The following is a 27678-nucleotide window of genomic DNA, read 5'->3' on the forward strand; positions in this document are numbered from 1 at the left end:
GTCGCAAAGAGTCGGACATGACTGAGCGACTTCAACACTTACTTTACAGAGTGAACAGATTTTTTTTCCCCTCTGAGTTTTTGTCAGGTGCATTGATGAAGAACAAAAGCTGGAGAATAGGTCCACGCAAGGGCACAGCTGGACTCCCGTGTCGGGGATCCCAGGGCCACCCTCGGGTTCCGCAGTTGGCTAGAAGGACTTAGGGAATTCAGCAAACCTGGTCGGCTCACAGTTAACGGTTTATTACAGTGAAAGTATGTGGATTAAAGTCAGTAAGGGAGGGACTTCCCTGGTGGTCCAGTGGTTAGGAATCCGCCTTGGGATGCAGGGAAGGCAGGGTGGATCCCTCGGAACTCAAGATCCCACATATCTCAGAGCACCTACTGAGCCTGCATGCTCTAGAGCCTGGCACTGCAATGAAAGATCCTGCACTCTGCAATGAAGGCCCGACACGGCCAAATAAATACTCAAAACTAAAATCAGCAAAGGGGGAAAAGGCGCAGAGGTCAGAGTCCAGGAGAGCCTACACACAAGCCCTCAGATGCCGTCTCCTAATGGAGTCGTAATGAACGTGCTCACTTCTCCCTCCAAGGATATGTGATGGCATGTGTGAAGTGTTGCTGGCCAGGAAGGCTCACCCGAACCTTGGTGGCCAGCTGTTTTTTACTGAGCGTCAGTCACAAAGGTACGGGGCAACTGACCTTAGTTACTCTTGTCTCCAGCCCTTCCAGAGGCCAAATGATAACAGCATGACCCTCCTCTGGCCTGCTGTGGACTGGGGTCCTAGGTATCCAAAGACACTCCTTTTAATAAAGGACATGCCAGGAGGCGAGCTCCCAGGAGCTGGTCCCCTCCTTTCTTTGTCTTCTGCAGCACTGGAACTCTCTCCAAACCTGCTGAGTTGGTCCTTGGCTTGACAATCCCCCCCAGATGCTTAGGGATCAGCCAGGCTTAGAATACTTTCTTATCTTTAAGGGTTACATATTTTACCCACACCCCCTTGCCTTCATTCCCATGACGGTAGTGAGGCTTCGGGAAGGCAGTGACTCACGGTGGCGTGGGGGATGGCTTTTTGGAGTCAGGCCAGAGTACCAGCTATGTGGCTTGTGCCCCTGTTTCTTCATCTGTAAAAGGGGGAAGTTAGAACTTCCTGGGTTTATTGGGAGGGGTTGGTGGGTGAGGTGGGTGTGTTGCCTGGTGAGTGATGAGCTCGCAGAGGGAAGCTTCTGGTCTTCCTGGTCTTGAGACAGCAGTGGAATGGGCTGCTGCTGGAGTTGTGGACGCAGGAAGTTCATGACCCTCGAGGGGCGTGATCTCAGCTCCTTTTTGCTCATCTCAGGCTGGTCTGGATCTTCCGTTCCGGCAAGCTCAGGCCACGATACGTGTTGTGACAAAAACCGAAAATAACACTAAGCCATGTGCCGCTGTGGAGTGTCAGCATCCCGGAAGGCATCCAGGCTCGTTCATGGTTCCACCCATCCATCCCTGTGTGACTAACCGGCCCCCGGCTTCGGGACTTAAAACCATGCCTTGTGCAACCTCTCAGTTCTGGGAGTCAACTAGAGCGACCCCGGTGGTCCTCATAGCCCGACGGTGGCTGGGGCTTGTCACCCTAGTCAGATGGTCCACTGTAGGCTCCTGCATTCGAGAGCCTGGTGCCTGGGCTCAGGTGTTTGGATCATCTGCAGGCGTGACTATCAGATGCCCTCTCCACGTGCCAGCCTGGGCTTCCTTGGGGCATGGCGGTCTCAGAATAGCCGGACTTCTCACATGACAGCTGCCTCCACCCCCTACCTCTGCCAGCAGGTGCCACACAGTTGAGGGACGTAACTGGAGCTGGTGTGGTGCCATTTCCCCTCACCTCACCTGTATCACCTTTTCAGGATGCTTGCTATACAGGAACGCCCCAGGCCTGCAGAACCGCCTCTCAGCTATCTAAGGACAGTGTTCACAGATTCTTGAAAGATAAGTAGGGGAGAAACCATCTGTAAGAAACACTTAAAAGGAAACCATATTTGCTAGTCTCAGCTCATCTGGGTCTTCGGTTCTGCCAAGCTCAGGACATGATATATATTTTTGTGGCAGAACTCAAATTAAGACTCAGCCATGTGCCACTGTAGAATGTCAGTGTCCCAGAAAAAGTACTTGTGCTAGACTTTAAATATATCATCTTTGAAATGCCGCTTACAGATTGTTTCTATGGTACCAACCTATTTAAAGTTGTAACTCAGGATTTTTTTCCCCACCAAATCTTTTGAAGGCAATATAGAAACAGTGCTGAATGGTGTGAGGGGCCTAAGCAGGTGATTAGGAGTGTGGACCCCGGGGAAATATTACAGAAACTACCGTGGAAGGTTGAGGAATTGAAGAGATGACATATGCAGACCTTTTTTTCTTTGTGACCCTGAACAGACAGGAGTCACTCTGTTGTTATTTGCTCAAGTAAGTGGACAGAATTGATGTGGGCTGGGGCAGGCATGGTGTGGCAGAGAAAGCAGTCGTGTGGCACCGCCCTTAAACGCCCTGCGTGACCCTGGTACCTCCCCTGCGGCGTGGCCTCCTCTGCCGCCTCTTCTGTGAAAAGGGAAGAAATGGACCAATGAGTGTCCGAAAGCCCTGCCAGGCTTCTGCTGAGGAAGCTTGTTGCCTGGCAACCCCTCCTGGGAAGGCTACATGTCTGAGCACCTCATTGGGAATCTAGACATGGGCCTGGATGCCCCTGGGTCCCAAATGAAGGGTTTTATCTGGGGAATTCTGGGAGACCAGGCTGGGTCTGGGAATCCTGAAACTAAACCTCTGGCCACCTCCCTCCTGGCTTTTCCGAAGGCTGTGCACTTGAGTCCAAAAATCTGGAAAAACCACTCGTCCTTGAGGCTCGAGACCTTCCGTGCAGAGATACGAGACTGAGTCTTCTAAATCAAAGTAGATCTGACTGAGCCAGGAGCTTTTTACATGCATTAATTAGCTCTCTCCCGCTTTTTATTTTGGCCCTGGGACCGCCTTTCAGAGTAGTACTAGCTTTATCCCTATTTTAGAGATGGGAGGGACTTCCCTGGTTGTCCAGTGATTAAGACTTTGTGCTTACACTGCAGTGGGTGCGGGTTCGATCCCTGGTCAAGGAACTAAGATCCCACTTGCTATCCAGCCAAACAAAAATAATATGCCAATAGAGATGGGAAACTGAGGTGTAGAGAAGTGAAACAACATACCCAGGTCTAAGAAGAAACAAAGTGGATATTACTTGGGTCCTTTAAGTTTTACTCCAGAACCTTCAGTTTAAAAAAAATTCTAAGTGCATAGTTGTTCAGTCAGTCAGTTGTGTCCGACTCTTCACGACCCCATGGACTGCAGCGCGCCAGGCTTCCCTGTCCTTCACCATCTCCCGGATTTTGCTCAGACTCATGTCCATTGAGTCGATGATGCCATCCAACCATCTCGTCCTCTGTCACCCCCTTCTCCTGCCCTCCATCTTTCCCAGCATCAAGGTCTTTTCCTTTGAGTTGGCTCTTCCCATTAGGTTGCCAAAATATTGGAGCTTCAGCACCAGTCCTTCCAATGAATATTCAGGGATAAAACATTTTTTTTCTTTTCATCATTTGAGAATAAGTTGCCTACGTGATGTCCTATCACTCCCTAAATACTCTAGTATGTCCAGATAACAAAGACATTCTCCACGGTAACCACAGGACAATCATCACAAGCAAGAAATGAACATGGACACATCACCACCGTGGAACCCTCAGACCCCACTGAGGTTCTGACAGCTGACCCGGTAACTTCCTTTATCACAAAAAGATCCAGTTCAGAATCGTGTTGCCTTTAGTTGTCATGTCTCTTCAGTCTCCTTTGGTCTGGAACATTCTAGGGTTTTTCTTTACCTTCCACTGCCTTGGCACTTTTGGAGATTGCAGACCAGTTTTTATAAAAAATTTATTTACTTTTGACTGTGCTGGGTCTTTGCTGCAAGGGCTTTTCTCATGTTGTAGAGAGTGGGGGCTACTCTGAGGCGCGCTGGCTTCTGCTTTCCGTGTCTTCTCTTGTTCTGGAGCACAGGCTCTGGGGATCTTGGGCTTAAGTGGTTGTGGCTCCCAGGCTCGAGAGCCCAGGCTGAGCAGTTGTGATGCCAAGGGCTTAGTTGCTCCACGACATGGGGGATCTTCCTGGATCAGGACCAGGGATCGAACCAGTGTCTCCTGCATTGGCAGGCGGATGCTTTACCACTGGACCACCAGGGAAGCCCCAGACCCGTTGTTTTATACAAATCCCCTTACCGGAGTTTGTCTTACGTATCCTCATGGGTCCACTGAGGTTATACACCTTGGCAGAAATCACAGGGTTGATGCTTCGATCTTCTCAGGACATCCTACTGAAGATTTCCATTCGCCCCATTCTAAGGGACACACACACTCTGATCACTTGATCAGAGCCTGTATTCTCAATTGACCCAATGACCATCCACAAAGTTTCCTTCTCCAGAAGCCACGAGGTAGGGTCCTTTTGTTGAAGTAAATCAACTAGCTTCAATCCCTTGAGATCAAAGTAACTACAGATTCATACATTCATTTCATGCTGTAAAGCTATGGGCATGGCTACAGAGAAGCTGGGCTTAAGTTTATTTTTGGCTTTGACCTATAAACAGAAGCAAGTACGTTTTCAGACCCGGCTCAAAATGCTTTATCTTGTCTCCGTGTTTCCCTCACTATACTCCATAGTGGACCTTCAGTCTCTAAGACTTGCTCCCTCTGGCCTTCTCCTCTACTAAAACCTCACTTTCTAGATCCTTTCTTGAGTGCATACTATGTAGTATCTGTCAGGCACATGGACAAGACATGTCATTGGGGATACAGAGACACAGACCCCTTGCCCAAGTAATTGGCTTCCTGTGGGTTCTCGTTTAATTCAGGACCATCAGAATTCAGACCCACGTCTTTTGACTCTAAGGCCATTGTTCTGTGTATACATTAACAATGCCTCTTGGGTCTTTACTGGAGAAGGGAATGGCAAACCACTTCAGTATTCTTGCCTTGACAACACCATAAACAGTATGAAATGGCAAAAAGATAGGACACTGAAAAATGAACTCCCCAGGTCTGTAGGTGCCCAATATGCTACTGGAGATCAGTGGAGAAATAACTCCAGAAAGAATGAAGGGATGGAGCCAAAGCAAAAACACCACCCAGTTGTGGATGTGACTGGTGATAGAAGCAAGGTCTGATGCTGTAAAGAGCAATATTGCATAGGAACCTGGAATGTTAGGTCCATGAATCGAGGCAAATTGGAAGTGGTCAAACAGGAGATGGCAAGAGTGAACATTGACATTTCAGGAATCAGCGAACTAAAATGGACTGGAATGGGTGAATTTAACCCAGATGACCATTATATCTACTACTGTGGGCAAGAAACCCTTAGAAGAAAAGGAGTAGCCATCATAGTCAACAAAAGAGTCCTAAATACAGTACTTGGATGCAATCTCAAAAACAACAGAATGATCTCTGTTTGTTTCCAAGGCAAACCATTCAATATCACAGTAATCCAAGTCTATGCCCTGACCACTAATGCCGAAGCTGAAGTTGAACGGTTCTATGAAGACCTACAAGACCTTCTAGAACTAATACCCCAAAAAGATGTCCTTTTCATTATAGGGGACTGAAATGCAAAAGTAGTAAGTCAAGAAACACCTGGAGTAACAGGCAAATGTGGCCTTGGGAGTACAGAATGAAGCAGGGCAGAGGCTAATAAAGTTTTGCCAAGAGAACGCACTGGTCATAGCAAACACCCTCTTCCAACAACACAAGAGAAGACTCTACACATGGACATCACCAGATGGTCAACACCGAAATCCAAGGGATTATATTCTTTGCAGCTGAAGATGGAGAAGCTCTATACAGTCAGCAAAAACAAGACCGGGAGCTGACTGTGGCTCAGATCATGAATTCCTTATTGCCAAATTCAGACTTAAATTGAATAAAGTAGGGAAAACCGCTAGCATTGAGGTATGACCTAAATCAAATCCCTTACAATTATACAGTGGAAGTGACAAATAGATTCAAGGGATTAGATCTGATAGAGTGCCTGAAGAATTATGGATGGAGGTTTATGACATTCTACAGGAGACAGTGATCAAGGCCATCCCCAAGAAAAAGAAATGCAAAAAAGCAAAATGGCTGTCTGAGGAGGCCTTACAAACAGCTATGGAAAGAAGAGAAGCGAAACGCAAAGGAAAAAAGGAAAGACAAACCCATCTGAATGCAGAGTTCCAAAGAAAAGCAAGGAGAGATAAGAAAGCCTTCCTCAGGGATCAGTACAAAGAAATAGAGGAAAACAATAGAATGGGAAAGATTAGATATCTCTTCAAGAAAATTAGAGATACCAAGGGAATATTTCAAGCAAAGATGGGCTCAATAAAGGACAGAAATGGTGTGGACCTAACGGAAGCAGAAGATATTAAGAAGAGGTGGCAAGAATACACAGAAGAACTGTACAAAAAAGATCTTAATGACCTAGATTAACACGATGGTATGATCACTCACCTAGAGCCAGACATTCTGGAATGTGAAGTCAAGTGGGCCTTAGGAAGCATTACTATGAACAAAGCTAATGGAGGTGATGGAATTCCATTTGAGTTATTTCAAATCCTAAAAGTTGATGCTGTTAAAGAGCTGTACTCAATATGCTAACAAATTTGGAAAACTCAGCAGTGACCACAGGACTGGAAAAGGTTGGTTTTCATTCCAATCCCAAAGAAAGGCAATGCCAAAGAATGTTCAAACTACTGCACAATTGCACTCATCTCACACGCCAGCAAAGTAATGCTCAAAATTCTCCAAGCCAGGCTTCAACAATACGTGAGCGGTGAACTTGAGATGTTCAAGCTGGGTTTAGAAAAGGCAGAGGAACCAGAGATCAAATGGCCAACATCTGTTGGATCATTGAAAAAGCAAAAGAGTTCCAGAAAAATATCTACTTCTGCTTTATTGACTGTGCCAAAGCCTTTAACTGTGTGGGTCACAACAAACTGTGGAAAATTCTTCAAGAGATGGGAATACCAGATCACCTGACCTGCCTCCTGAGAAATCTATATGCAGGTCAAGAAGAAACAGTTAGACCTATACATGGAACAAGAGACTGGTTCCCAATCAGGAAAGGAGTACATCAAAGCTGTATATTGTCACCCTGCTTATTTAACTTATATGCAGAGTACATCATGAGAAATGCTGGGGTGGATGAAGCACAAGCTGGAATCTGCTGGGAGAAATATCAACAACCTCAGATATGAAGATGACACCTCCCTTATAGCAGAAAGTGAAGAAGAACCAAAGAGCCTCTTGAAGTGAAAGAGGAGAGTGAAAAAGTTGGCTTAAAACTCAACATTCAGAAAACTAAGATCATGGCATCCAGTCCCATCACTTCATGGCAAGTAGATGGAGAAACAGTGGAAACAGTGACAGACTTTATTTTTTTGGGCTCCAAAATCACAGCTTATGGTGACTGAAGCCATGATATTAAAAGATGCTTGCTCCTTAGGAGAAAAGTTATGACCAACCTAGACAGCATATTAAAAAGCAGAGACATTACTTTGCCAACAAAGGCCCATCTAGCCAAAGCTATGGTTTTTCTAGTAGTCGTGTATGGATGTGAGAGTTGGACTATAAAGAAAGCTGAGCACTGAAGAATTGATGCTTTTGAACTGTGGTGTTGGCGAAGATCTTGAGAGTCTCTTGGACAGCAAGGAGATCCAACCAGTCTGTCCTAAAGGAAATCACTCCTGAATATTCATTGGAAGGACTGATGCTGAAGCTGAAACTGCAATACTTTGGGCCACCTGATGCAAAGAACTGACTCATTGGAAAAGACCCTGATGCTGGGAAAGATTGAAGGCAGGAGGAGAAGGGGACGACAGAGGATGAGATGGTTGGATGGCATCAGCAACTCAATGAGTTTGAGTAAACTCGGGGAGTTTACTGGATAGAGAGGCCTGGTGTGCTGCAGTCCATGGGGTCGCCAGGACTGAACTTAGGTCTTTTCATCATACAGATAGAGTGAGAGAAAATAAAAGGTAAAATTAACCTAATTAGGGTGCTAACACTCCCTAAGCGTCTGTTATGTACCAGGTACAGTTTTAACTGCTTACCTATTTTATCGCAACCATTTTGCTTCAAGAAAGGTAATCAATGCCTTGCCTGGGTTCACGTTGTGAAGTGGTGGAGCTGAGATTGGAACTCTAGCGCCTGTGTGCTGACGCGGAGTCCAGAGCTGGTGAGGGGTTCTCTAGGAGTGTCCCTGCTTGTCAGTTCCTTTGATCCCCGGAACCTAGCAAATTGTAGGCACTGGGGACATTTTTATTAGATCAGTGAACGGATTTATTTACCAACCTGTTGGAATGGAAGAGAATGCAGAGATTGCCTGGCAGAATACTTGGGAGTTCTAGAGTTTGCCCATTTAATCCTTCACTTAATCAAACTCCCGTATAAGACAACCGCTCTGGGCCACGACGGTGCTTATACTGAGAGACCCGAAGATCCAGGAGACAGTCTATATATGACCTTCTATATTCCTATTTGAATGTCATGTCCCGTCCCACCCCACCGCAAATGTCTCACGCACAACTCTCCCAGGAGCTAGTCTTATATCCGCATTTTGCAGATTTAGACTCTCAGGCTGACAAAGGTCTCCCTCGGCCAGGGTGGCTCGGCGACGTCCGTACCAGTCGTCAGAGGCGGGCGTCACCACGAAGTGGGCGCGACAAAAAACAACAATAACAAACAAAAAAACCCAGCCCTCAGCCGTTCTCGACCGCAAAAACCTTCACCGTATCAATAGCTCAGATGCTCTTAATCCAAAGCCACCCTAGCGTCCCACCACTGCCATGGTAACGAGCGCGTCATATCCGCTGACGTGATGTCATTTCTGGCGCGCCGCATCCGAGTTCCGGCGCCCTAGTGGCGAGTTTCTCGCACCGAGCGGGCCGCTGCGTTTGGTCGGCAGAGCTGGAGAGAGGTAAGCTGCGCCGGGGAGTAGACGGACAGGGGACGCGGGGGGAGTCCGCGCCAGTAGGAGAGGGGGCTTCGGCGCGCGGAAGCGGGGCTCGGCCTCGCCGGTCGCTCTCCCCTTTGGCAGACAGCTCGGCCGCAGCGGGGAGGGGGCGGAGCAGCTCGGGGTCTCCGGGCCGAATTGGACACCGAACCTCCACCGCGGGCCCTGAACGGCGCGGCAGGGATACGCCGAGCCCTGGCTGCAGTCCCACCTGGTTTCGAGCCTCACCAGCCGTGGAACCGAGGGCAAGTTAATTTCTCAGCCTCGTTCTACTGAAATCTGAAGTTCGACGGCGCTAGCAGTACCTCCCTCGTAGAGGTGTCTTGATGCCTGTATTAGATTATCGGCGTGAAGCGTCCAGCAAGGTCTTAGCACCTCCTGGGGTCTCTGTAACTCGTGACAGCTCCGTGCTTTTTACCCTGCCCTGTGCCCAAGGAGGCAGCGGTGATCGGCGATTCCCATTTATCTGGGACCTCCCGCCACCTCTGAGCGTATTTCACCCCTTTTCGCGCCTGCATGAGGTTGGGACTGGCAGGACCCAACCATTGCACCAGTGGGTTGAGTTGAGTAAGTAGGGAAAACTTTCCCACAGAGCTGACCAGAGTTTGACCCCGCCTTAGAAGTAACGAGTTAGCTGTCCCTGCTTTTGGCAACTGCTAGACGGAGGTCACAGCGCTGTCATGCATTCAGTGTATTGCCTTGTGGTGTTCCATGCTTGGCACTTGGTCTGCGTTTAATATTCGTACGCTGAGTACCTGGTAGAGTGGGGATTTGAACTAAGGCTGTGTGATTTCAGCATCTGCTTTCACAATCACTTTGCTCCGTGCTAATCCAGTAATAGTTGGGGCCATAGACCTAATCGTGGGACTAGAGTAACAAGCACTTACTGTGAGCTAAGTGTTTTGAAAGAACCATCTCATTGATTCTGCCTCACAAGCCTTCTCTAAAGTTGGTACTGTAGTTAATCCACTTAAGAGACAGCTGAATCTCATCACCCAGCTACCCTGAGTTGATTGCTGCATTCCGGTTCACAGATGTGTGCTGTTTTAAGGTCCTGTTCATAATCACTACTGCCTTCTAGCACCTCAAAAGGGGTTCCTGTCTGGAGAGGAAAACCTGAGGGTCATATTTAAATGTTTTCTAAAAAAAAGAAATCACTTTGTTCAACTGTTATAAGTCCAGATGAAATTCTTCACTCAGCAATAGAAAAAAATAATGTCCAGGAAGATGTTTGCCTCATTTGTGAGGCAATAACACGTAGAATAACATCCTTAAGTTGTTTTTCCGTGGTTTTTGTGTATGTGTGTGTGGTTGACGTTTGACAACATTGAGAAGGAAATACGTGCTTAACCACATGGACTGTTGAGACTGGTCTTTTTTATTGTTTTTTTACTACCTGTTTTCTAAAATATGTTTTTAGTGTCTGCTTTATTGAGTTGTAACAGTGACTGTAGTGAATTTTCGTTTGGAGGAAGTTGTGGGGGCAGCAGGGAGTAGCAGCTGACAGGGCAGCCTTCTGCTGCTGCCCCCAGGACTTGTCACTGCTACTGCTAAGTCACTTCAGTCATGTCCGACTCTGTGCGACCCCATCCCTGGGATTCTCCAGGCAAGAACACTGGAGTGGGCTGCCATTTCCTTCTCCAATGCATAAAAGTGAAAAGTGAAAGTGAAGTCGCTCAGTCATGTCCGACTCTTCGCGACCCCATGGACTGCAGCCTACCAGGCTCCTCCGTCCATGGGATTTTCCAGGCAAGAGTACTGGAGTGGGGTGCCATTGCCTTTTCCAAGGACTTGTCACAGACCGTGCCTTTTCTCTTCCTCCCTTCAGTGACAGGCCATGTCGCTGTCCCACTTGTACCGGGACGGGGAAGGCCACATGGATGATGACGAGGATGAGCGGGAGAACTTTGAGATCACCGACTGGGATCTCCAGAATGAATTCAACCCCAACCGGCAGCGCCACTGGCAGACCAAGGAAGAGGCCACCTACGGAGTGTGGGCAGAGCGAGACTCGGACGAGGAGAGGCCCAGCTTTGGAGGCAAACGGTATGGCTGGCGTGGACCGCTTTCCCCAGGCATTGGGGAGCTACCCCGCCAAGTACGCTTCTCTCCTGGCTTCCCCGAGCCCCTGAGCTGTGACCTCAGCCAGGGAGCCCAGTTCCTCCTCCGGACAGAGCGCTGCGGTCTCACTGACCGGTCATCAGTTAGTGTGGAGTGAGCGATTCTGTGTCTCCAGCTTTGTGCCGCAGCCCCCGTCCTTCCCTCCCAGGAGCCCAGACGCTTGAGGATGGAGGCAGGCTCACAAACGGAAGTTTGTAACTGATGTAGGACCAGAGGGGGAGTACTTTTTCTGGTGTGTGACCTGTTCTGAGAGGTCAGGGAAGATTGGTCGGGGACACACGGAAGCAGAGGCCCTTGATGGGAAGAGCAGGGCGTCCAAGAGGATGTGAGTGGTCTTGTGGGGAGATGGGGGAGAAGGTGAGGAGGAGACTGGGTCTGTGCAGAGCGGGAAGATGTGGTGGGAGGAGTGTGTGCAGAGAAGGCCCTGTGAAGCCAGAGTGGAAGGGGGGCTCTGTGAGGAGGCCTGGGCGGTGGTCTGCGAAGAGGTGGTGGAGACTGGGCCGGGAAGGCGGCCAGGGGCTGGGGGTTCAGGCTGAAAGCCTCCTCCTCCTTGGTGTGAAGTCATGTGGGGGGGCTGCAGCGTGTAGCAGACTGAGGTTTGTCTCCGTGTCCCCACCTGAAGCCTGGAATCTCCAGCCCATTGAGACCATACATTTTTCACAAAGGAGACAGGGAGAAAGAGCAGAGATCAGTTCAGCCTCTTTTCATCTGGCAAGAAATGTTAACAGTGGATGATGACTAGATCACAAGGCAGGAGTGTATGATCGTAGGATAGTAACAGCAGCCAGAACCTACGGGCTCCTCACAGGCCCGGTCTCACTGACCTTATGAGAAAGGCATCAGTATTATCATCCCGTTTTACAGATTAAGAAACAGCAGCTGAGCCACGTGGCTAAGCTGTGAGAATCGGGGTCTGTCTGACTCTGGAGTTGGGCTCTTATATGGCATCTCTTAGGGAAAAATTCCTCTGTGGATCTTATTGCCACAGGGATGTTTATTTACTTGGTTAGTCATTTTAGAAAGCATCACTTTATTTTGCAGTATTCCTGGGCTTTTTCATTGGACTCTTTTCACTCTTCTTTTAACCACAGAATACAGAGCTATCAGCTCCAGTTTATACAAAGGGGAGCTGTGATTAAGAACTTACTGTCAGTACCGTTCTTGAGGCAGTCAGATAAAATCAGTACTTTCCATCTCACAGAGTTCATTTCTTAGGTATTTTAGTTTTCATAAATACATTTAATGAGCACGAGCTTTTCTAAGAATCTGATAAAATTGCTGACATACTTGCCATTCATATAATTGCCCTTAAATGTATTTTATTTATTTATGATTTTGACTTATGAAAATGTCTTTTCTTATTTGATTTTTGTACTTGAAATAGTGTCTAAAACAAATTTTTTTTGGGGGGGTGTGGGGGAGTATTGTTAACTTAAAATATTGTGTTAGTTTCATGTGTAGAGCAAAGTGAATCAGTTATGTATTTATATATATATATTTATATACATATATATGTGTATATTTATATACATATGAATACATGGAGAGACGCTCTTTTTCAGATACCTTTCCTATATAGGTTGCTACACAGTATTGAGTAGAGTTCTCTGTGCTACACAGTCAATCCTCTGTTTTATACGTGTGTGTGTGTGTATGTTAACCCTAATCTCTTAATTTATCCTTCCTCCCACATTTTCCCTTTGGCAGCCGTAAGTTTGATTTCGAGATCTGTGAGTCTGTCTTGGAAACAAGTTCATTTGTGTCATTTTTAAAATTAGATTCCACAGATAAGTGATGTCATATATTTGTCTTGCTGTGTCATAGTTCCCTTAGTAATGTAATCTAGGTCCGTATATGTTGCTGCAAGTGGCATTTGTTCATTATTTTTAATGACCAAGTAATATTCCATCACATACATGATTATACCACATCTCTATCCACTCATCTGTTGATGGACATTAAGGTTGCTTCCATGCCCTGGCTGTTGTAAATGGTGCTGCAGTGGGTATTGGGGTGCGTGCACCTTTTTCTTTTTCAGTGTTTATTTGGCTTCCTTGGGTCTTCGTTGCGGCTCTTGAGCTCAGTAGCTGTGGTGTGAGGACTGACTTGCCTGCATCTTATGGGATTTAAGTTTCCCCAACTGGGGATCAGACCTGTGTCCCCTGCATCACAAGGCTGATTCTTAACCACGGGACCATCCGGGAGGTCCCGGGGTGCACGTATCTTTTTGAATTGTGGTTTCCCATGGGTATATACCCAGGCGTGGTATTGCTGGATCATATGATGGCTCTGCTTTTAGTCTTTTAAGGCACCTCACACTGTTCTCCATAGTGGCGGCACCAGTTAACATTCCCACCAACAGTTGTAGGAGGGTTCCCCTTTTCTCCACACCCTCTAGCATTTGTTGTTTGTAGCTTTTTTGATGATGGTCATTCTGATTGGTGTGAGGTGATATCTTATTGAAGTTTTGATTTGCATTTCTCTAATAATTAGCAATGTTGGGCATCTTTTCAGTTGCCTTTTGGCCAGCTGTGTGTCTTTGGAGAAATGTCTATTTAGGGCTCCTGCCCATTTTTTGATTGGTTTTTTTTTTTTAAATATTGAGCTGCCTGAGCTATTTGTAGATTTTGGAAATTAATCCCTTGTTGGTCGCATCTTTTGCAAATATTTTCTCCCAGTTTGTGAGTTGCCTTTTCATTTTGTTTATATTTTCTTTGCTGTGCAAAAGCTTTTGAGATTAATTGGGTCCCCTTTGTTTATTTTTGTTTTTATTTCCATTACTCTTAAGAGTTGAATGTTGAGTTTTAAGCTTTGAAGCTGGAGTTTTAAGCCAGCTTTTTCAATCTCCTCTTTCACCTTCATCAAGAGGCTCGTTAGTTCTTACTCACTCTTTGCCATAAGGGTGGTGTCAACTGCATATCTGAGGTTGTTGATATTTCTCCCAGCAATCTTGATTCCACCTTGTGCTTCATTCAGCCTGGCATTGCCTATGATGTACTCTGCACATAAATTAAATAAGCAGGGTGACAATATACAGCCTTGACGTACTTCTCTCCCAGTTTGGAACCAGTCCATTGTTCCATGTCCAGTTCTAACTGTTGCTTCTTGACCTGCATACAGATTTCTCAGGAGACAGGTTGGTAGTCTGGTATTCCTATCTCTTAAGAATTTTCCACAGTTTGTTGTAATCCACAACAAAGGATTTAGCAAAATCAGTAAAGCAGAAGTAGGTGTTTTTTCTGGAATTCTCTCGCTTTTTTGATGATCCAGTGGATGTTGGCAATTTGATCGCTGGTTCCTCTGCCTTTTCTAAATCCAGGTTGAACATCTGGAAGTTCTCGGTTCATGTATTGTTGAAGCCTAGCTTGGAGAATTTTGAACATTACTTTGCTATCATGTGAAATGAGGGCATTTGTGTGGCAGTTTGAGCATTCTTTGGCATTGCCTTTCTTTGGGATTGGAATGAAAATTGACCTTTTCTAGGAATAGTCCCATGGTCACTGCTGAGTTTTCCAAATTTGTTGGCATATTGAGTGCAGCACTTTCACAGCATCATCTTTCAGGATTTGAAATAACTCAGTTGGAATTCCATCACCCCCACTAGCTTTGTTTGTAGTGATGGCTCCTAAGGCCCACTTGACTTCCCATTCCAGGATGTCTGGCTCTAGGTGAGTGGTCACACCATTGGGATTATCTGGGTCATGAAGATCTTTTTTCTATAGTTCTTCTGTGTATTCTTGTCACCTCTTCTTCTGTTAGGTCCATACCATTTCTGTCCTTTATTGTGCCCATCTTTGTGTGAAATGTTCCCTTAGTGTCTCTGATTTTCTTGAAGATATCTCTAGTCTTTCCCATTCTGTTGTTTTCCTCTATTTCTTTGACTTGATCACTTAGGTAGGCTTTCTTATCTCTCCTTGCTGTTCTTTATAACTCTGCATTCAAATGGGTGTATCTTTCCTTTTCTCCTTTGCCTTTCACTTCTCTCTTCACAGCTATTTGTAAGGCCTCCTCAGACAGCCATTTTGCCTTTTTGCATTTCTTTTTCTTGGGGATGGTTTTGATTACTGCCTCCTGTTCAGTGTTAGGAACCTCCATCCATAGTTTTTGGGGCTATGGAGATCTAATAGATCTAATTAGATCTATGGCGATTAGATGTCAGATCTAATTCCTTGAATCTGTTTGTCACTTCCACTGTATAATTGTTAAGGGCTTTGATTTAGGTCATACCACATGGTTTTCCCTACTTTCTTCAATTTAAGTCTGAGTTTTGTAACAAAGTGTTCATGGTCTGAGCCACAGTCAGCTCCCAGTCTTGTTTTTGCTGACTGTATACAGCTTCTCCATCTTCAGCTGCAAAGAATATAATACATCTGATTTTGGCTTTGACCATCTGGTGATGTCCATGTGTAGAGTCTTCTCTTGTGTTGTTGAAAACGGGTGTTTGCTATGACCAGTGCGTTCTCTTGGCAGAACTCTGTTAGCCTTTCCCTGTTCCCTTTTGTACTCCAAAGTCAAACTTGGCTGCTACTCTGGGTGTCTCTTGTCTTCCTACTTTTACATTCCAGTCCCCTGTGATGAAAAGGACATCTTTTTTTGGTGTTAGTTCTGGAAGGTCTTATAGGTCATCATAGAAGTGTTGAACTTCAGCTTTTTCAGCCTTACTGGTTGGGGCATAGACTTGGATTACTGTGATATTGAATTGTTTGCCTTGGAAACGAACAGAGATCATTCTGTCATTTTAGAGGTTGCATCCAAGTACTGCATTTCGGACTCTTCTGTCGAGTATGAGGGCTACTTCATTTCTTTTCAAGGATTCTTGCCCACAGTAGTAGATATAATAGTCATCTGAATTAAATACACCCATTCCCATCCATTTTAGTTCATCGATTCCAGAAATTTCAATGTTCACTCTTGCTATCTCCTGTTTGACAACTTCCAATTTACTTTTATTATCATTTGAGCCACCAAGGAAGTCTTATTATATTACTGATGTTTGAATGTGTTCCTCCATTTTACTAGTAATATTAACAGGCTTTATTTCTTAAATCTTTCCTGCCTTAACTGAATTTACCAAGTTATCTTTTTTAAGTATTAATTAACTTCTGGCCACACTGGGTCTTTGTTGCGCAGGTTTTTGCTAACTGAGATGGGGGCTGCTGTCTAGTCGTGGTGCGTGGGCTTCTCATTGCTGTGGCTTCTTTAGTTGCAGAGCATGGGCTCAAAGGCGCGTGGGCTTAGTTGTCCATGGCATGTGGGATCTTCCCAGACTGGAGACTGAACCTGTGTCCCCTGTGTGGGCAGGCAGATTCTTAACCACTGGACCACCAGGAAAGTCCTCAAGTTATTGTAATGTATTAAAGGAAAAGTGGACAGTCACATCATACTTAGAATTTTTAGTCAACTCTACGCTGTCATTGGTTAGTCTGAAGTCACAGAGTTGACACGTCAGGTCAAAGTGTCAGATGTGGTTACAGGGGAGTCGGATCTGGGGCACTGACGATAGGAGTCAGCGTTGCCCTTTTAAAATGGATCCCACGAGGTCCACTCTGAGGCTCTCTCAGGCCAGTGACGTTGGCCTGAGAGAGTTCTTACAGACCCCCTGGACCTTGTGTTTGCCTGCAGGGCCCGTGACTACTCGGCACCTGTCAACTTCATCAGCGCGGGGCTCAAGAAAGGGGCAGCAGAGGAGGCGGAGCTGGAGGACTCCGACGATGAAGAGAAACCCGTGAAGCAGGATGAATTTCCTAAAGATTTCGGACCAAAGAAGTTAAAAACGGTAGCATCTTTATTGAATGGCTGTGACCTTATTAATGTCCCCAGTAGGTTGCTGTGGCTCTGGCATCTGCTGGGGTGGGGGCTTTCTGCTGGAGGCCGGTTGTGTGGGTCTCCCTGTGGGAGCAGGTTTCCCCGAGGGGAGGCTGTGCCAGGCCGTCTTTGCTCTGTCCTGAGACATCACTGGTGTCCGTGTGGTTTGTAGGATACTTCTCACAGTGCTCTGTGGCTGCCCGGCCATCGTCCCATCAGCCATGCTTGCTTGCTTAGGTTTTTCCTTCTTTGTTTTCAGGGTGGCAATTTTAAGCCCAGCCAGAAAGGTTTTGCAGGAGGAACCAAGTCTTTCATGGATTTCGGCAGCTGGGAAAGACACACAAAAGGAATCGGACAGAAGCTTCTTCAGAAAATGGGCTACGTCCCTGGAAGGGGCTTGGGGAAGAATGCTCAAGGTGTGGTGGACTGCCCCGGGGGCTCAGACTGGGCGGGCAGGGAGGGGCGTGGTCTGCCTGTCCTCTTCTTTGTTGCTTCTCTGCCAGCGTGTCCAAGCTCCGAGCTTTATCAAAACTCCAGTTACATAAAACGCCGTACTTCAGCTTGAGGGAGAGGTCAGGGTTAATACAGCCTGATGGGCTGAAAACAAGCTGCTTTCTGGCCTGCCCAGTGTTTCTAAAAAGTCAGATCAGTTGCCAGTATTTAAAAATCGACAGTTTCTCCTAGGTCGTAGATAAGCTATGGTTTAGGAAATTGGCAAGGATTGGGTTAGCTGACAGCTCCTGCCCTGGTCAGCCCCCACAGCTTCCTTATTCTGGAAGCTGTCTCCACATCACGGCCCACTATCCTTGTTCATGTTACTGTCCCTGGGCTCTGCTCACAAAGGGGCAAGATAACTTAGCTGCATGAAAAAGCCATGGACTTGAGTGAAGATAGAAAAGGTGGCCTGGGGTGAGAGTGAAGGCTGTTCTAATTTGGGAGCTCAACAGTACCAGCTGGCAAGGGTGTGGTGGGGCAGTTCTTCACTGAAATGCTGTAGTTCTGTTTGTAAACTTTTTAAAAAGAAAAATGCATTTATTTCCAAGGCACAAACATAGTATAGAGCAAAGCAAGCGTAGGCGATGGGAACTATCAATATGAAATTTTATATGAATGTAATACGTATGAGTGATGAGTGATAGTCGCTCAGTTGTGTCCAACTCTTGTGACCCCATGGACTATACCCACCAGGCTCCTCTGTCCGTGGAATTCTCCAGGCAATAATACTGGAGTGGGTTGCCGTTTCCTTCTCCAGGGGATCTTCCCGACTCAGGGATCGAACCCTGGTCTCCTGCACTGCAGGCAGATTCTTTCCCAGCTGAGCCACCAGGGAAGCATGTGTGTAATACATATATATACAACATAATAAGAAAACAGATGGAGTTTAAATGGCAGCCCCACCTCTCTTCAATCAGAATCAACATATTATCCTTCCGTGTTAATAGGCTTCCAGGTGAACAGGGTGTGCCGGAGTCAGTTATGAAGACTCCCAGCCGCTAAATAAGTGAACCCGGTGGAACTGGAGCCCGTGCTCAGGCCTAAGTGCGCTCCTGTCGGCACATTGCTCCATGGCAGCGGCAGAAGGACTGTGTGGGGCGGGCAGGAGCGGCTCCGCTTCTGGGCGGCGTGCTGCCCCGTGGAAGGACCAGGGAGCAGGTCTCCCCGAGTGGTGCACCCGCACTCGACGGCGGCCACTCACGTCTGTCTCTCTGAAATTCCTCAGGCATCATTAACCCGATCGAGGCCAAGCAGAGGAAAGGGAAGGGCGCGGTGGGGGCGTACGGCTCGGAGCGCACCACGCAGGCCCTGCAGGACTTCCCCGTGGTCGACTCGGAAGAGGAGGCTGAGGAGGTGAGTCGGGAGGCGGCCCGGCTGGCCTGTGCGCCTGTAGGTCGGGGTTGGTCTGTCTGCTTGTTCATTAGGTCAGACAGCGTCCGGGGTTCAGGGTCGATCTCACACTGCACCAGATACAGGCCAGAGGCTGCTGTCCGCCGTCAGCAGGGAACACAGTACACGCGTAACCACAGTGTGGTCAGAAATGGGGGAGTGGGGACAGGGTCTCGCCTTTGTAGGGGAAGTGGGTATCAGGCAGCCTCTTCGGAGGGGTCAGTGTCACAGGGCACCGTCCTCAGCACGGACCCGTGTGGAGGTCTTGGCAGCCCTTTCGTCTTCTGATGGACCGTGTCCCTCTGACTCAGGAATTTCAGAAGGAGCTGAGCCAATGGAGGAAAGACCCTAGTGGAAGCAAAAAGAAGCCCAAGTATTCCTACAAGACCGTGGAAGAGCTGAAAGCCAAGGGCAGGATTAGCAAGAAGCTCAGCGCTCCCCAGAAGGAGCTCTCCCAGGTCAAGGTAGGTGCCTGTAGATGCCGGCCCAGGATGGGGCCTGGGAGACGCAGTTACCGCACACACCAGAGGCGGTCACTTGCTCGTAAGGTTCCTGTGGGTCTTCTGTGCGGGGGTGGGAGGGTGAGCGCGTGCGCTGTATCGTGTGTAGAGCCTCTGCCCACTCCCTGCACTCAGGCTCGTCCTCGTCCGCGCCCCCACATGACAGTGCTAAACCGACTCACGTTCCCAGCTTTCTGGGGCTGCCAGTTGCTGCTATTCTCCTGCTAAACCTTGAACATCTCTGGATCGGTCTGGGGCAGGTTACTTTGTGCGTAAAGCCTTGTCTGTGCTGTGGACAGTTCTTAAAGCTAGATTCCTAGAAGTGCGGTCGCCAGGTTCAAGCATTGGAAGCTCTTTCAGTCTCTGACCAGGAGGGGCCCTCGGGGCATCCCCGCGTGGCCTCTTAAGGTGACTGGATGTTCGGCCGTCGTGTGCAGACAGGTTTTCCTGTCACTGTCCCGGGGGTCAGGGGACAGGTGTCTGCTGCAGGAGGTCAGTGTGTGTCACAGACTGAGTACGGTGGGTTCGCCAAGGTCAGGTGTCAGGTCCTCTGGGGACCTGGCAGGAAGTGCGGCGTCCAGGCCGCAGCTGGAGCCTTTGCGGCCACAGGTCTGGGCGGGCCCGAGCGCTGCAGCTGAGGTGAACATCTTTGCAGGTATTCCAGTTCCGGTGGCCCCGGGCCGCAGTCTTGGCTCAGGCAACGGTGACACTTCCGTTTCAGTGCCGTCCTGTTCCCATTCCTCAGTCTTACCCAGACAGGGACATTACCTCATGTCCTTGGTTGCCTTGGTGGTGTTTGTGTGTTTCATGTATTTACATTAAAAAACAAAACAACTGTTAATACAGAGCAGTATGCAGTACCTTTTAGACAATTGCAAAATGGAGGCAAAAGTATTAACACTTTTATTTCCCACAAATGACCAGTTTTAACACCTGTGATGTATATCTTTTCAGGTCTTTTTGTCAAAATGTGTGTGTTTTACCAAGGTATTTTTGACTGTGTTTGTTGTGTTATTGCCTGCTTTAATCGGTACAGCCTCTACTCTTGTATGAAACTAGTTTCATCTCAATGAGATAGTCCCCATTAGTATGTCATCAGTTTTCCATCTGGTCTGTCCAGAGGCCTCAGGCGAGGGCTTGTCCATCCGTCCCTGGTGGTTGGCCCCGGGCCTCTGTTGAGCCCGGACCCCGCTCTGAGATCACCACCCTTCCCCAGCTCCGCCGAGTGGTGCTCACAGGCTCCCGCGGGCGTGGCGCCCGCCCCGGCTCCCGTGTGCGCGTCTTACGGGCGGCGGTGGCGCGCGTTCACCCGCGGCCCGTCCCCCTCCCAGGTCATAGACATGACGGGCCGGGAGCAGAAGGTCTACTACAGCTACAGCCAGATCAGCCACAAGCACAGCGTCCCCGACGACGGGCTCCCGCCACAGGCGCAGCTGCCGCCCCCGCCCGGCAAGGAGGCCCGGGCGCCCGGCTTCGCGCTGCCCGAGCTGGAGCACAACCTGCAGCTGCTCATCGAGCTGACGGAGCAGGAGATCATCCGCAACGACCGGCAGCTGCAGTACGAGCGGGACGTGGTGGTGAACCTGACGCACGAGCTGGAGAAGGCGGCGGGGGCGCTGCAGCAGGAGCAGCGGGCCATCGCCAGCCTCAGCGAGGTGCTGGCGCTGGTGGAGGAGTGCGAGCGGCGCCTGCAGCCCGGCTGCAGCGACCCGCTCACCCTGGACGAGTGCGCACGCGTCTTCCAGACGCTGCGGGACAAGTACTACGAGGAGTACCGGATGTCCGACCGCGTGGACCTGGCCGTGGCCATCGTCTACCCGCTCATGAAGGACTACTTCAAGGACTGGGACCCCCTCAAGGTGAGCGGGCCAGGGAGGCCGCCGCACCGCCTCTCGCCCAGGGTAGCCCGGCCTCCAGATGGTCCAGAGGGCAAGGGGCCGGCAGGCCGCGCTCAGCCGCCGTGTCTTCCTCCGCAGGACTGCACCTATGGCACGGAGACCATCTCCAAGTGGAAGGGCCTCCTGGAGAACGACCAGCTCCTGTCGCACGGCGGGCAGGACCTCTCGGCCGACGCCTTCCACAGGTGCTCCCCGGGGGCATGGAAGGAGCGATCAGGCTGGACGGCGGGGTTCGGCCTGTGTGGGCCCCCAGGGCACCTGCAGGCGCTGCTCCGGGAACTTAGATTCACTCACCCTCCCCTCACCGTGTGCGCTGAGTATCTGCTTGTCCTGCTCGCCGGGCTCGCCCGGGAGTGAGGCAGGGCCAGTCTCCAGGAAGGGACAAGGCAGGTGGTAATGGAGCAGACAGATACAGCCCGGCTGAGAATGAATGATAAGGGGGCCACCTGTGTGTGCACGTGTGGGTACAGGTGGAGGTACAGGTCTCGGAGGGTGATGCTGAAGCTGTGACCCAAGTGAGGGGGTCGGCTCTGCAGTAGAGCCCCAGGTGGGGAAGCGCACGACCCCTGGGGGGCTTGTGAGCCCCCAGCCACCCCGCCAGGGAGGCCGAGTGGGAGCCCACGAGAGCTGTGGGCCGGCTGATCGTTTCCTGACGGGAGGGCCCTGCTGCTGCGTGTCCGCAGTCCTGCCCCAGAGGTGGGGGCGGGGGTGCCCTGGGCAGTGGGACCAGACAGGCGCATAACCAGTGTTTGCCCCGCCCGCTGGCAGGCTGATCTGGGAGGTCTGGATGCCGTTTGTCCGGAGCATTGTTGCACAGTGGCAGCCAAGGAACTGCGACCCAATGGTGGACTTCCTGGACAGCTGGGCGCCCCTCATCCCCGTGTGGGTGCTGGACAACATCCTGGAGCAGCTCATCTTCCCCAAGCTGCAGAAGGAGGTGGGCCCTCGGGGGGAGGGGCCGGGGTTGGGCAGCACTAATCTGCAGTGGCTTTCACTCAGCTCCAGCCTGTTCCTCAGAGCCCCCTTTGTGGGGCATTCATTTACTTAGTTTCTTTAATGACTTAGAATTGTACCGTTTCTGAGACTTAATACAAATTTCATAGGTATATTGGTGACTGAGTGTCCCTGTCCAATGGAGACTCTGTTCCCCAACACGTGTGCTCAGCCAGCAGGGCATCATCTGCCCATGCCCCCCAACGGCTGCGTGAACTCAGGCCCCCCACGCTCCCCCTGCAGGTGGAGAGCTGGAACCCGCTGACGGACACCGTGCCCATCCACTCGTGGGTCCACCCCTGGCTGCCACTCATGCAGGCGCGCCTGGAGCCGCTCTACTCCCCCATCCGCAGCAAGCTGGCTAGCGCCCTGCAGAAGTGGCATCCCAGCGACTCCTCGGCCAAGCTCATCCTCCAGCCCTGGAAAGACGTCTTCACCCCCGGCTCCTGGGAGGCCTTCATGGTTAAGAACATCGTGCCCAAGCTGGGTAAGGAGCCGGGGAAACCCACCCGCAGCACAGCCACGTCCAGCGCAGACCTCCCCTGAGAGGTGCAGTTCTGTGCCCAGAGCCCGAGTGTACCTGGGCCTTTCTGCCTTGCCCGGGTCAGCCTCCGCCTGCCTCCCAAGCTCTGGTTTGGGCCTCTGGTGACAGGGCAGCCACAGGGGTCCTCAAACTTCTGTCCCACTGGATTCTAAGAGCTAATTCTGGATTAGGGAAGGAAATGGTTTTTAAGAATTGCCATGTCAAGAGCTTAAACGCGACCTTGAACAGCAGCTCGAAGGCGGACATTGGTTGTGCCTGAGGCTGGGCTTCTCTTGCAGGGATGTGCCTCGGGGAGCTGGTCGTCAACCCCCACCAGCAGCACATGGACGCCTTCTACTGGGTCATCGACTGGGAGGGGATGGTCTCCGTCTCCAGCCTGGTGGGTCTCCTCGAAAAGCACTTCTTCCCCAAGTGGCTGCAGGTGAGCCCCGTGTCAGCTTGCAGGGTGCGGGGGGACAGCTGGGGTGACTGGGGTCACAAGAAGAAACTACACGGCCAGGCAGGGCACAGTGCGCACCCTTTATTGAGCACTTGCCACAGGGGCCGAGCACCGAGCCTCCGTCATCCCCGATCCTCAGAGCAGCCCGAGGGTGGGGGTGGGGGTGGGAGGCCAAAACGCAGTGTCTACGTGCAGGGCCCTGCGCTGCTGAGCTGACCCCCTTCAGCCCCTCAAACCCTGCAAGTGTCACCAGCTTGTAGCCCAGGACCCAGATGAACAAGTGGAAGCTGTGCTCCCACCTGCCGCCGCAGCGGACTCGGCTCCTCACCTGTGTCCTCTGGGCAGGTGCTGTGCTCCTGGCTGAGCAACAGCCCCAATTACGAGGAGATCACCAAGTGGTACCTGGGCTGGAAGTCCATGTTCTCGGACCAAGTGCTGGCGCACCCGTCTGTCAAGGACAAGTTCAACGAGGCTCTTGACATCATGAACAGGGCGGTGTCCTCCAACGTCGGTGAGTGGCCCACACTGAGTCAGAGCTCAGGCCCTGTGGGCTCAAGGACGCGGCCCCTCCACATAGTCACTTAGCCCGCAGCTGCCCCCCGGCTCCTGCGGCCGAGAGGAGCGCTGTCCACGAACAAGGCGCACGTCAGCCGGGCCCACCTCGTCATCACTGTGCTGGCAGCTCCTCGGAGCGTCTGCCCGGCCGGAGCGGGGTGGCCCCTCTAACACTTAGGAGTTGACCCGTCGTCTGTCCTGTGAAACAGGAGCGAGGCCCCACTTCCAGGTCTCCGTAAGGACCCAGGGGCGCAGGGTAACTGACTGCAGACCACGCTCAGTACAGGTGGTGTCTGGTGCGTCCAGAGGAGGCCGCTGACTGCTCAGTTACTACCCACCCCTGAGTGATACTCAGCTCTCGGGAGGTCCCGTGGCCTGGTGGGTCTCGGGGCCCCTCAGCCAGTCCCGAGTCAGAGTGCGCTCGCCTCTGAACAGAGCCGCCAAGCACCTGGTCTGTCTGTCTTTCACAGACGAGGTCACAGAGTGGCAGCTGGGCTGTAATTTCTCTTCCTGCTTAGCCTATCACAGGACGACACAGACCGTATACTGTGTTTAGTGAGGTGAGCCCTGCTCACCCAGGCCTCCCAGGGACACCAGGGAGCCTCTCTCTGCTCACACCCCAGACCTCCTCCTTGGCCACCCTGACCGCGAGCCCCTGGAACAGTCTCCCCTCTGCACCCCTCAGTACCGCTGGGCATTTGGGGACCCTTCATTTGTGTTTCAGCCCCCCCAGATACATCTATTGATAGTGTTAGCCTTATGTTTTCAGGGTTCTGAAACCTTTGGGGATGTGTGGGGTGAAAGCCCTAGCAAGTGGGAAACAGTGGCTGATGACTGTCAGGGTTGTTGAGTGTTTAATAATTTCTGGTCATTAGGAACGAACCAGAAACTCTAACGTGGCAGCAGCCAGCTGTCCACCCGCCCAGGGCCCCTGGGGCTCTGTCGGTGGCGGGCCATGAGGTGCCCCGGGCCCGGGTCGGCGCCTGGGTGTCTGTGGGTGGGCCCCACCCCTCACCCCTCACCCCTCACCCCTCACCCCTCACCCCGCCTCCGCGTCTCGCAGGTGCCTACATGCAGCCCGGTGCGCGCGAGCACATCGCCTACCTCACGCACACGGAGCGGAGGAAGGACTTCCAATACGAGGCCATGCAGGAGCGGCGCGAGGCTGAGAACATGGCCCAGCGGGGCATCGGCGTGGCCGCCAGCGCCGTGCCCATGAACTTCAAGGACCTCATTGAGACCAAGGCCGAGGAGCACAACATCGTCTTCATGCCGGTCATCGGGAAGCGGCACGAGGGCAAGCAGCTGTACACCTTCGGCCGCATCGTCATCTACATCGACCGGGGCGTGGTGTTCGTGCAGGGCGAGAAGACCTGGGTGCCCACCTCGCTGCAGAGCCTCATCGACATGGCCAAGTAGGCCGCGCCTGCTGGGGGTGCGCCGGGGAATAAACGGTGTCTGCATCAGAGCCAGTGTGCTCCCTGCTCTCTGAGGGCGCCCCGCATCCCCTCACAGCCAGCTCAGGTCAGCGCGGGAGGCTCCCCTGTCTTCTTCCTGATGATCTCGAGGTCCTCACAGTCCTGGTAATCTGGCTCTTCCCGAAACGCCCAAGTGTCCGTGGGCAGCTGGGTTAGCTTTTGCACAGGAAACCAGTGGACGGAGGTGTCGTTAAATACGTCCATGTACCTTGGGGTCTGAGGGAACACCACCTCCTCCAGGCCTGTCAGAATCTGAGCAGAAAGATTCAAAAGTTAAACAAGCTGGGCAGGCGTGGTAAGTCCCACCCTCCGGGGTTAGAGTCCTGGTTTACGCGTCACTCTTTCTAAGGAATAAGGTATTTTTAGTACTTAGTGCAATGAGTTGGAACCCCCAAGGACAGTGCATAAGTTGGATCAAATACTGAGAACAGAGGAAATTAAGAAAAAATTAGGAGACGCACTGAAAAAAAACATAGCTTTCCGGACCACAGGCCCTCACAAGCAGCCACCACTACAGGTGAAGGCGGGATTCCCCACAGTAAGGCTTCCCAGGCTGTCCGCCCCAGCCCCTCCACTCAGGCAGGTACCTTTGCAACGTATGGGTAATGTTTATGCAGAATCCTTGTCAACAACCTAGAAACCAAAATTGTTAAAAACATGATTAGGCAGTATGAGACCAGATTCGTTCCCCTTAAGACACAGAAAGGCAAGACGACTTAAATAGAGCAAGAAATCTTCTAAAATGGGGGTGTAGAGGAGGTCAGATATTTGGCAGCAGGTGTAAATGCCCCAGCCACTGCCCATCTCCTTAGGGAGAAGCGACAGGATGTGTGACGCAGGCCGAGAATACTGTTAGTTGTAAGAAATGACTGTTTTCCCCCATTTAGAAAAGCCGTCTCTGCCCGTCCTAAGGGAAGGGAGAAATTATTTGCAGAAAGACACCCTGCTTCCCAGCGTGACCCAGTCTGACATCTCCCAGCCCAGCCCTCTGTCCAGGTGCCCTGAGGACCGGGTTCACCCCGGCGCCCCCGCTCACCTCTCCTCGAGCCCCCTGAAGCTGTTGCCGATGATGACCACCTTGGAGAGGGCGTCCACCGACCAGTTCCTCCACAGCAGGTTGTTATAGAGTGCCGTCCCGCAGTGCGGCATGTAGAAGACGGTGGGCTCCCCGCACACGCTCCGCTTCCCTTCCTGGGGTCCAACGTGCACGGGGTGAACACAGGTCTACAGCAAGGTGGGGGCGCAGTCCTAGCCAGCCGCACACTCACCCCACGACAGGGCCGCGCCCAGTCTGCCGTTCGCCTCCCGCCTGCACACGTTCCCCGTCTGCAGCTAAGAGGCGGAGGGGGCGGCGACCTCAAGCACCAGAGACACTCCTCCTGCATCGCCCTGCGTTCCCTCCCCGTGCGGGCGACAGCTACAGAATCACACGAGACTAAATCGGGACATCCAGAAACCCAGAAAACTCAGGTCTGCTGAACACACGTGTCCCATGTCACTCTGCAGCTCCCCATCATGACTTGGGCCTTTCCAAACGTTACCTTGGGGTCCAGTCACCCCCTCTGGAGAGCCTTCTTTCCGAAGGTCTCAGAGATCCCCCCATCTGAGGATTCAGCCACAACTCAGCCGGGGCTGGGCTGCAGCCTCCTGGCCCGGGGACAGGGCACCTCCAGCAGCAGGGCCTCCCGCGGTGCAGAGGCCGCGCCCTCTTCCCCTCCAGCAGCGACACCACCCACCACCCTGATCATAGTCGGTACAATTGCGCACACCGCACACGCTGCGGCCTCCCTCTGGCTTCCTCCTTCAGGACCACACAGGTCCACACGGGACGGACAGACCCCGCGGCCTCGCCACGTACCTCGTTCTCCCTGAGAACCACCAGGCCCAGGGCGCTGAGAACCGCGACTTCTAGCTGACTGAACAGAGGGTCGTACACCCAGCAGTGACTCCTGGGAACCTGCAGAGGGCGACGCGTGGCTCAGTCAGTGTGCGGGAGACCCAGGAGGGGGACGGTACCGGAGGACACTCACCTGGCACCGCTCCAGAAGCAGAAGCAAAAACGCCAGCTGGCTTCTAGCTGTGGAGCAGCTGGCGAAGTTCCCGACGCCGTAACACACACACTTGAGGCAGCAGGTCCCTGGGACCAGGGTCTCTTCCGGGACGGGGCCAGGGGCCGCGTCTGCCTCCACCAGGGGGGCGTCGAGATGCAGGTGTCCCAGGGCTTCCGAGAGAGGCCCCTCGGGGGCCCTCAGCTGCTCCAGGTGTTTCTGGAGACACCCGGTGATGGTTTCTGAAAGAGCAGGCCCTGCGCAGTCAGAGGGCGTGCTGTGACCCAGGAGCTAAACCATCCACGGCCCGGGGAGCAGGGCGCAGAAGCCTCCACTCCCCAGAGAAGGGGCTGCTGGCCTCCCACCCAGGACACGTGGGG

General features: G+C 51.4%; 2 protein-coding genes across 7 annotated transcripts in view; one reads left to right on the top strand and one right to left on the bottom strand.

The window, feature by feature from the left end:
- TFIP11 (tuftelin interacting protein 11) lies at positions 1 to 25240 on the top strand. Of its 6 annotated transcripts, none has more exons than XM_043437888.1 (13): positions 1 to 685; positions 10862 to 11079; positions 16777 to 16930; positions 17219 to 17375; positions 18680 to 18807; positions 19155 to 19307; positions 20675 to 21202; positions 21320 to 21426; positions 22010 to 22178; positions 22478 to 22721; positions 23057 to 23199; positions 23563 to 23728; positions 24836 to 25240. In XM_043437888.1, the coding sequence occupies exons 2-13, from the start codon at positions 10871 to 10873 to the stop codon at positions 25189 to 25191; spliced, it is 2514 nt and encodes an 837-aa protein (XP_043293823.1). In that variant the 5' UTR covers positions 1 to 685; positions 10862 to 10870; the 3' UTR covers positions 25192 to 25240. The 6 variants fall into 6 exon arrangements, with proteins under 6 accessions (XP_043293823.1, XP_043293840.1, XP_043293833.1 ...); XM_043437905.1 differs by lacking the exon at positions 1 to 685 and adding an exon at positions 3748 to 3772; XM_043437898.1 differs by lacking the exon at positions 1 to 685 and adding an exon at positions 8249 to 8263.
- SRRD (SRR1 domain containing) overlaps positions 23284 to 27678 on the bottom strand; it is a 21537-nt gene continuing 17142 nt past the window's right edge. The window contains exons 3-8 of the mRNA XM_043438060.1: positions 27281 to 27540; positions 27109 to 27207; positions 26287 to 26441; positions 25838 to 25883; positions 24877 to 25502; positions 23284 to 23970 (exon numbers count right to left, since the gene is read on the bottom strand). Of these exons, the coding sequence (XP_043293995.1) occupies positions 25293 to 25502; positions 25838 to 25883; positions 26287 to 26441; positions 27109 to 27207; positions 27281 to 27540 (770 nt within the window). The 3' untranslated portion in view covers positions 23284 to 23970; positions 24877 to 25292. The remainder of the gene's footprint in view (positions 23971 to 24876; positions 25503 to 25837; positions 25884 to 26286; positions 26442 to 27108; positions 27208 to 27280; positions 27541 to 27678) is intronic.

The sequence above is a fragment of the Cervus canadensis genome, chromosome 1 (genome assembly GCF_019320065.1).
Source record: "Cervus canadensis isolate Bull #8, Minnesota chromosome 1, ASM1932006v1, whole genome shotgun sequence".
NCBI classification, from domain to species: domain Eukaryota; kingdom Metazoa; phylum Chordata; class Mammalia; order Artiodactyla; family Cervidae; genus Cervus; species Cervus canadensis.

What these genes read in the sequence shown, in the direction of transcription:
- TFIP11 (XM_043437888.1), top strand. Translation starts at nt 10,871, where the DNA reads ATGTCGCTGTCCCACTTGTACCGGGACGGGGAAGGCCACATGGATGAT. An exon ending in GACCAAAGAAGTTAAAAACG is followed by an intron (nt 16,931 to 17,218) that starts GTAGCATCTTTA and finishes CTTTGTTTTCAG; the next exon opens with GGTGGCAATTTTAAGCCCAG. An exon ending in CTTGGGGAAGAATGCTCAAG is followed by an intron (nt 17,376 to 18,679) that starts GTGTGGTGGACT and finishes GAAATTCCTCAG; the next exon opens with GCATCATTAACCCGATCGAG.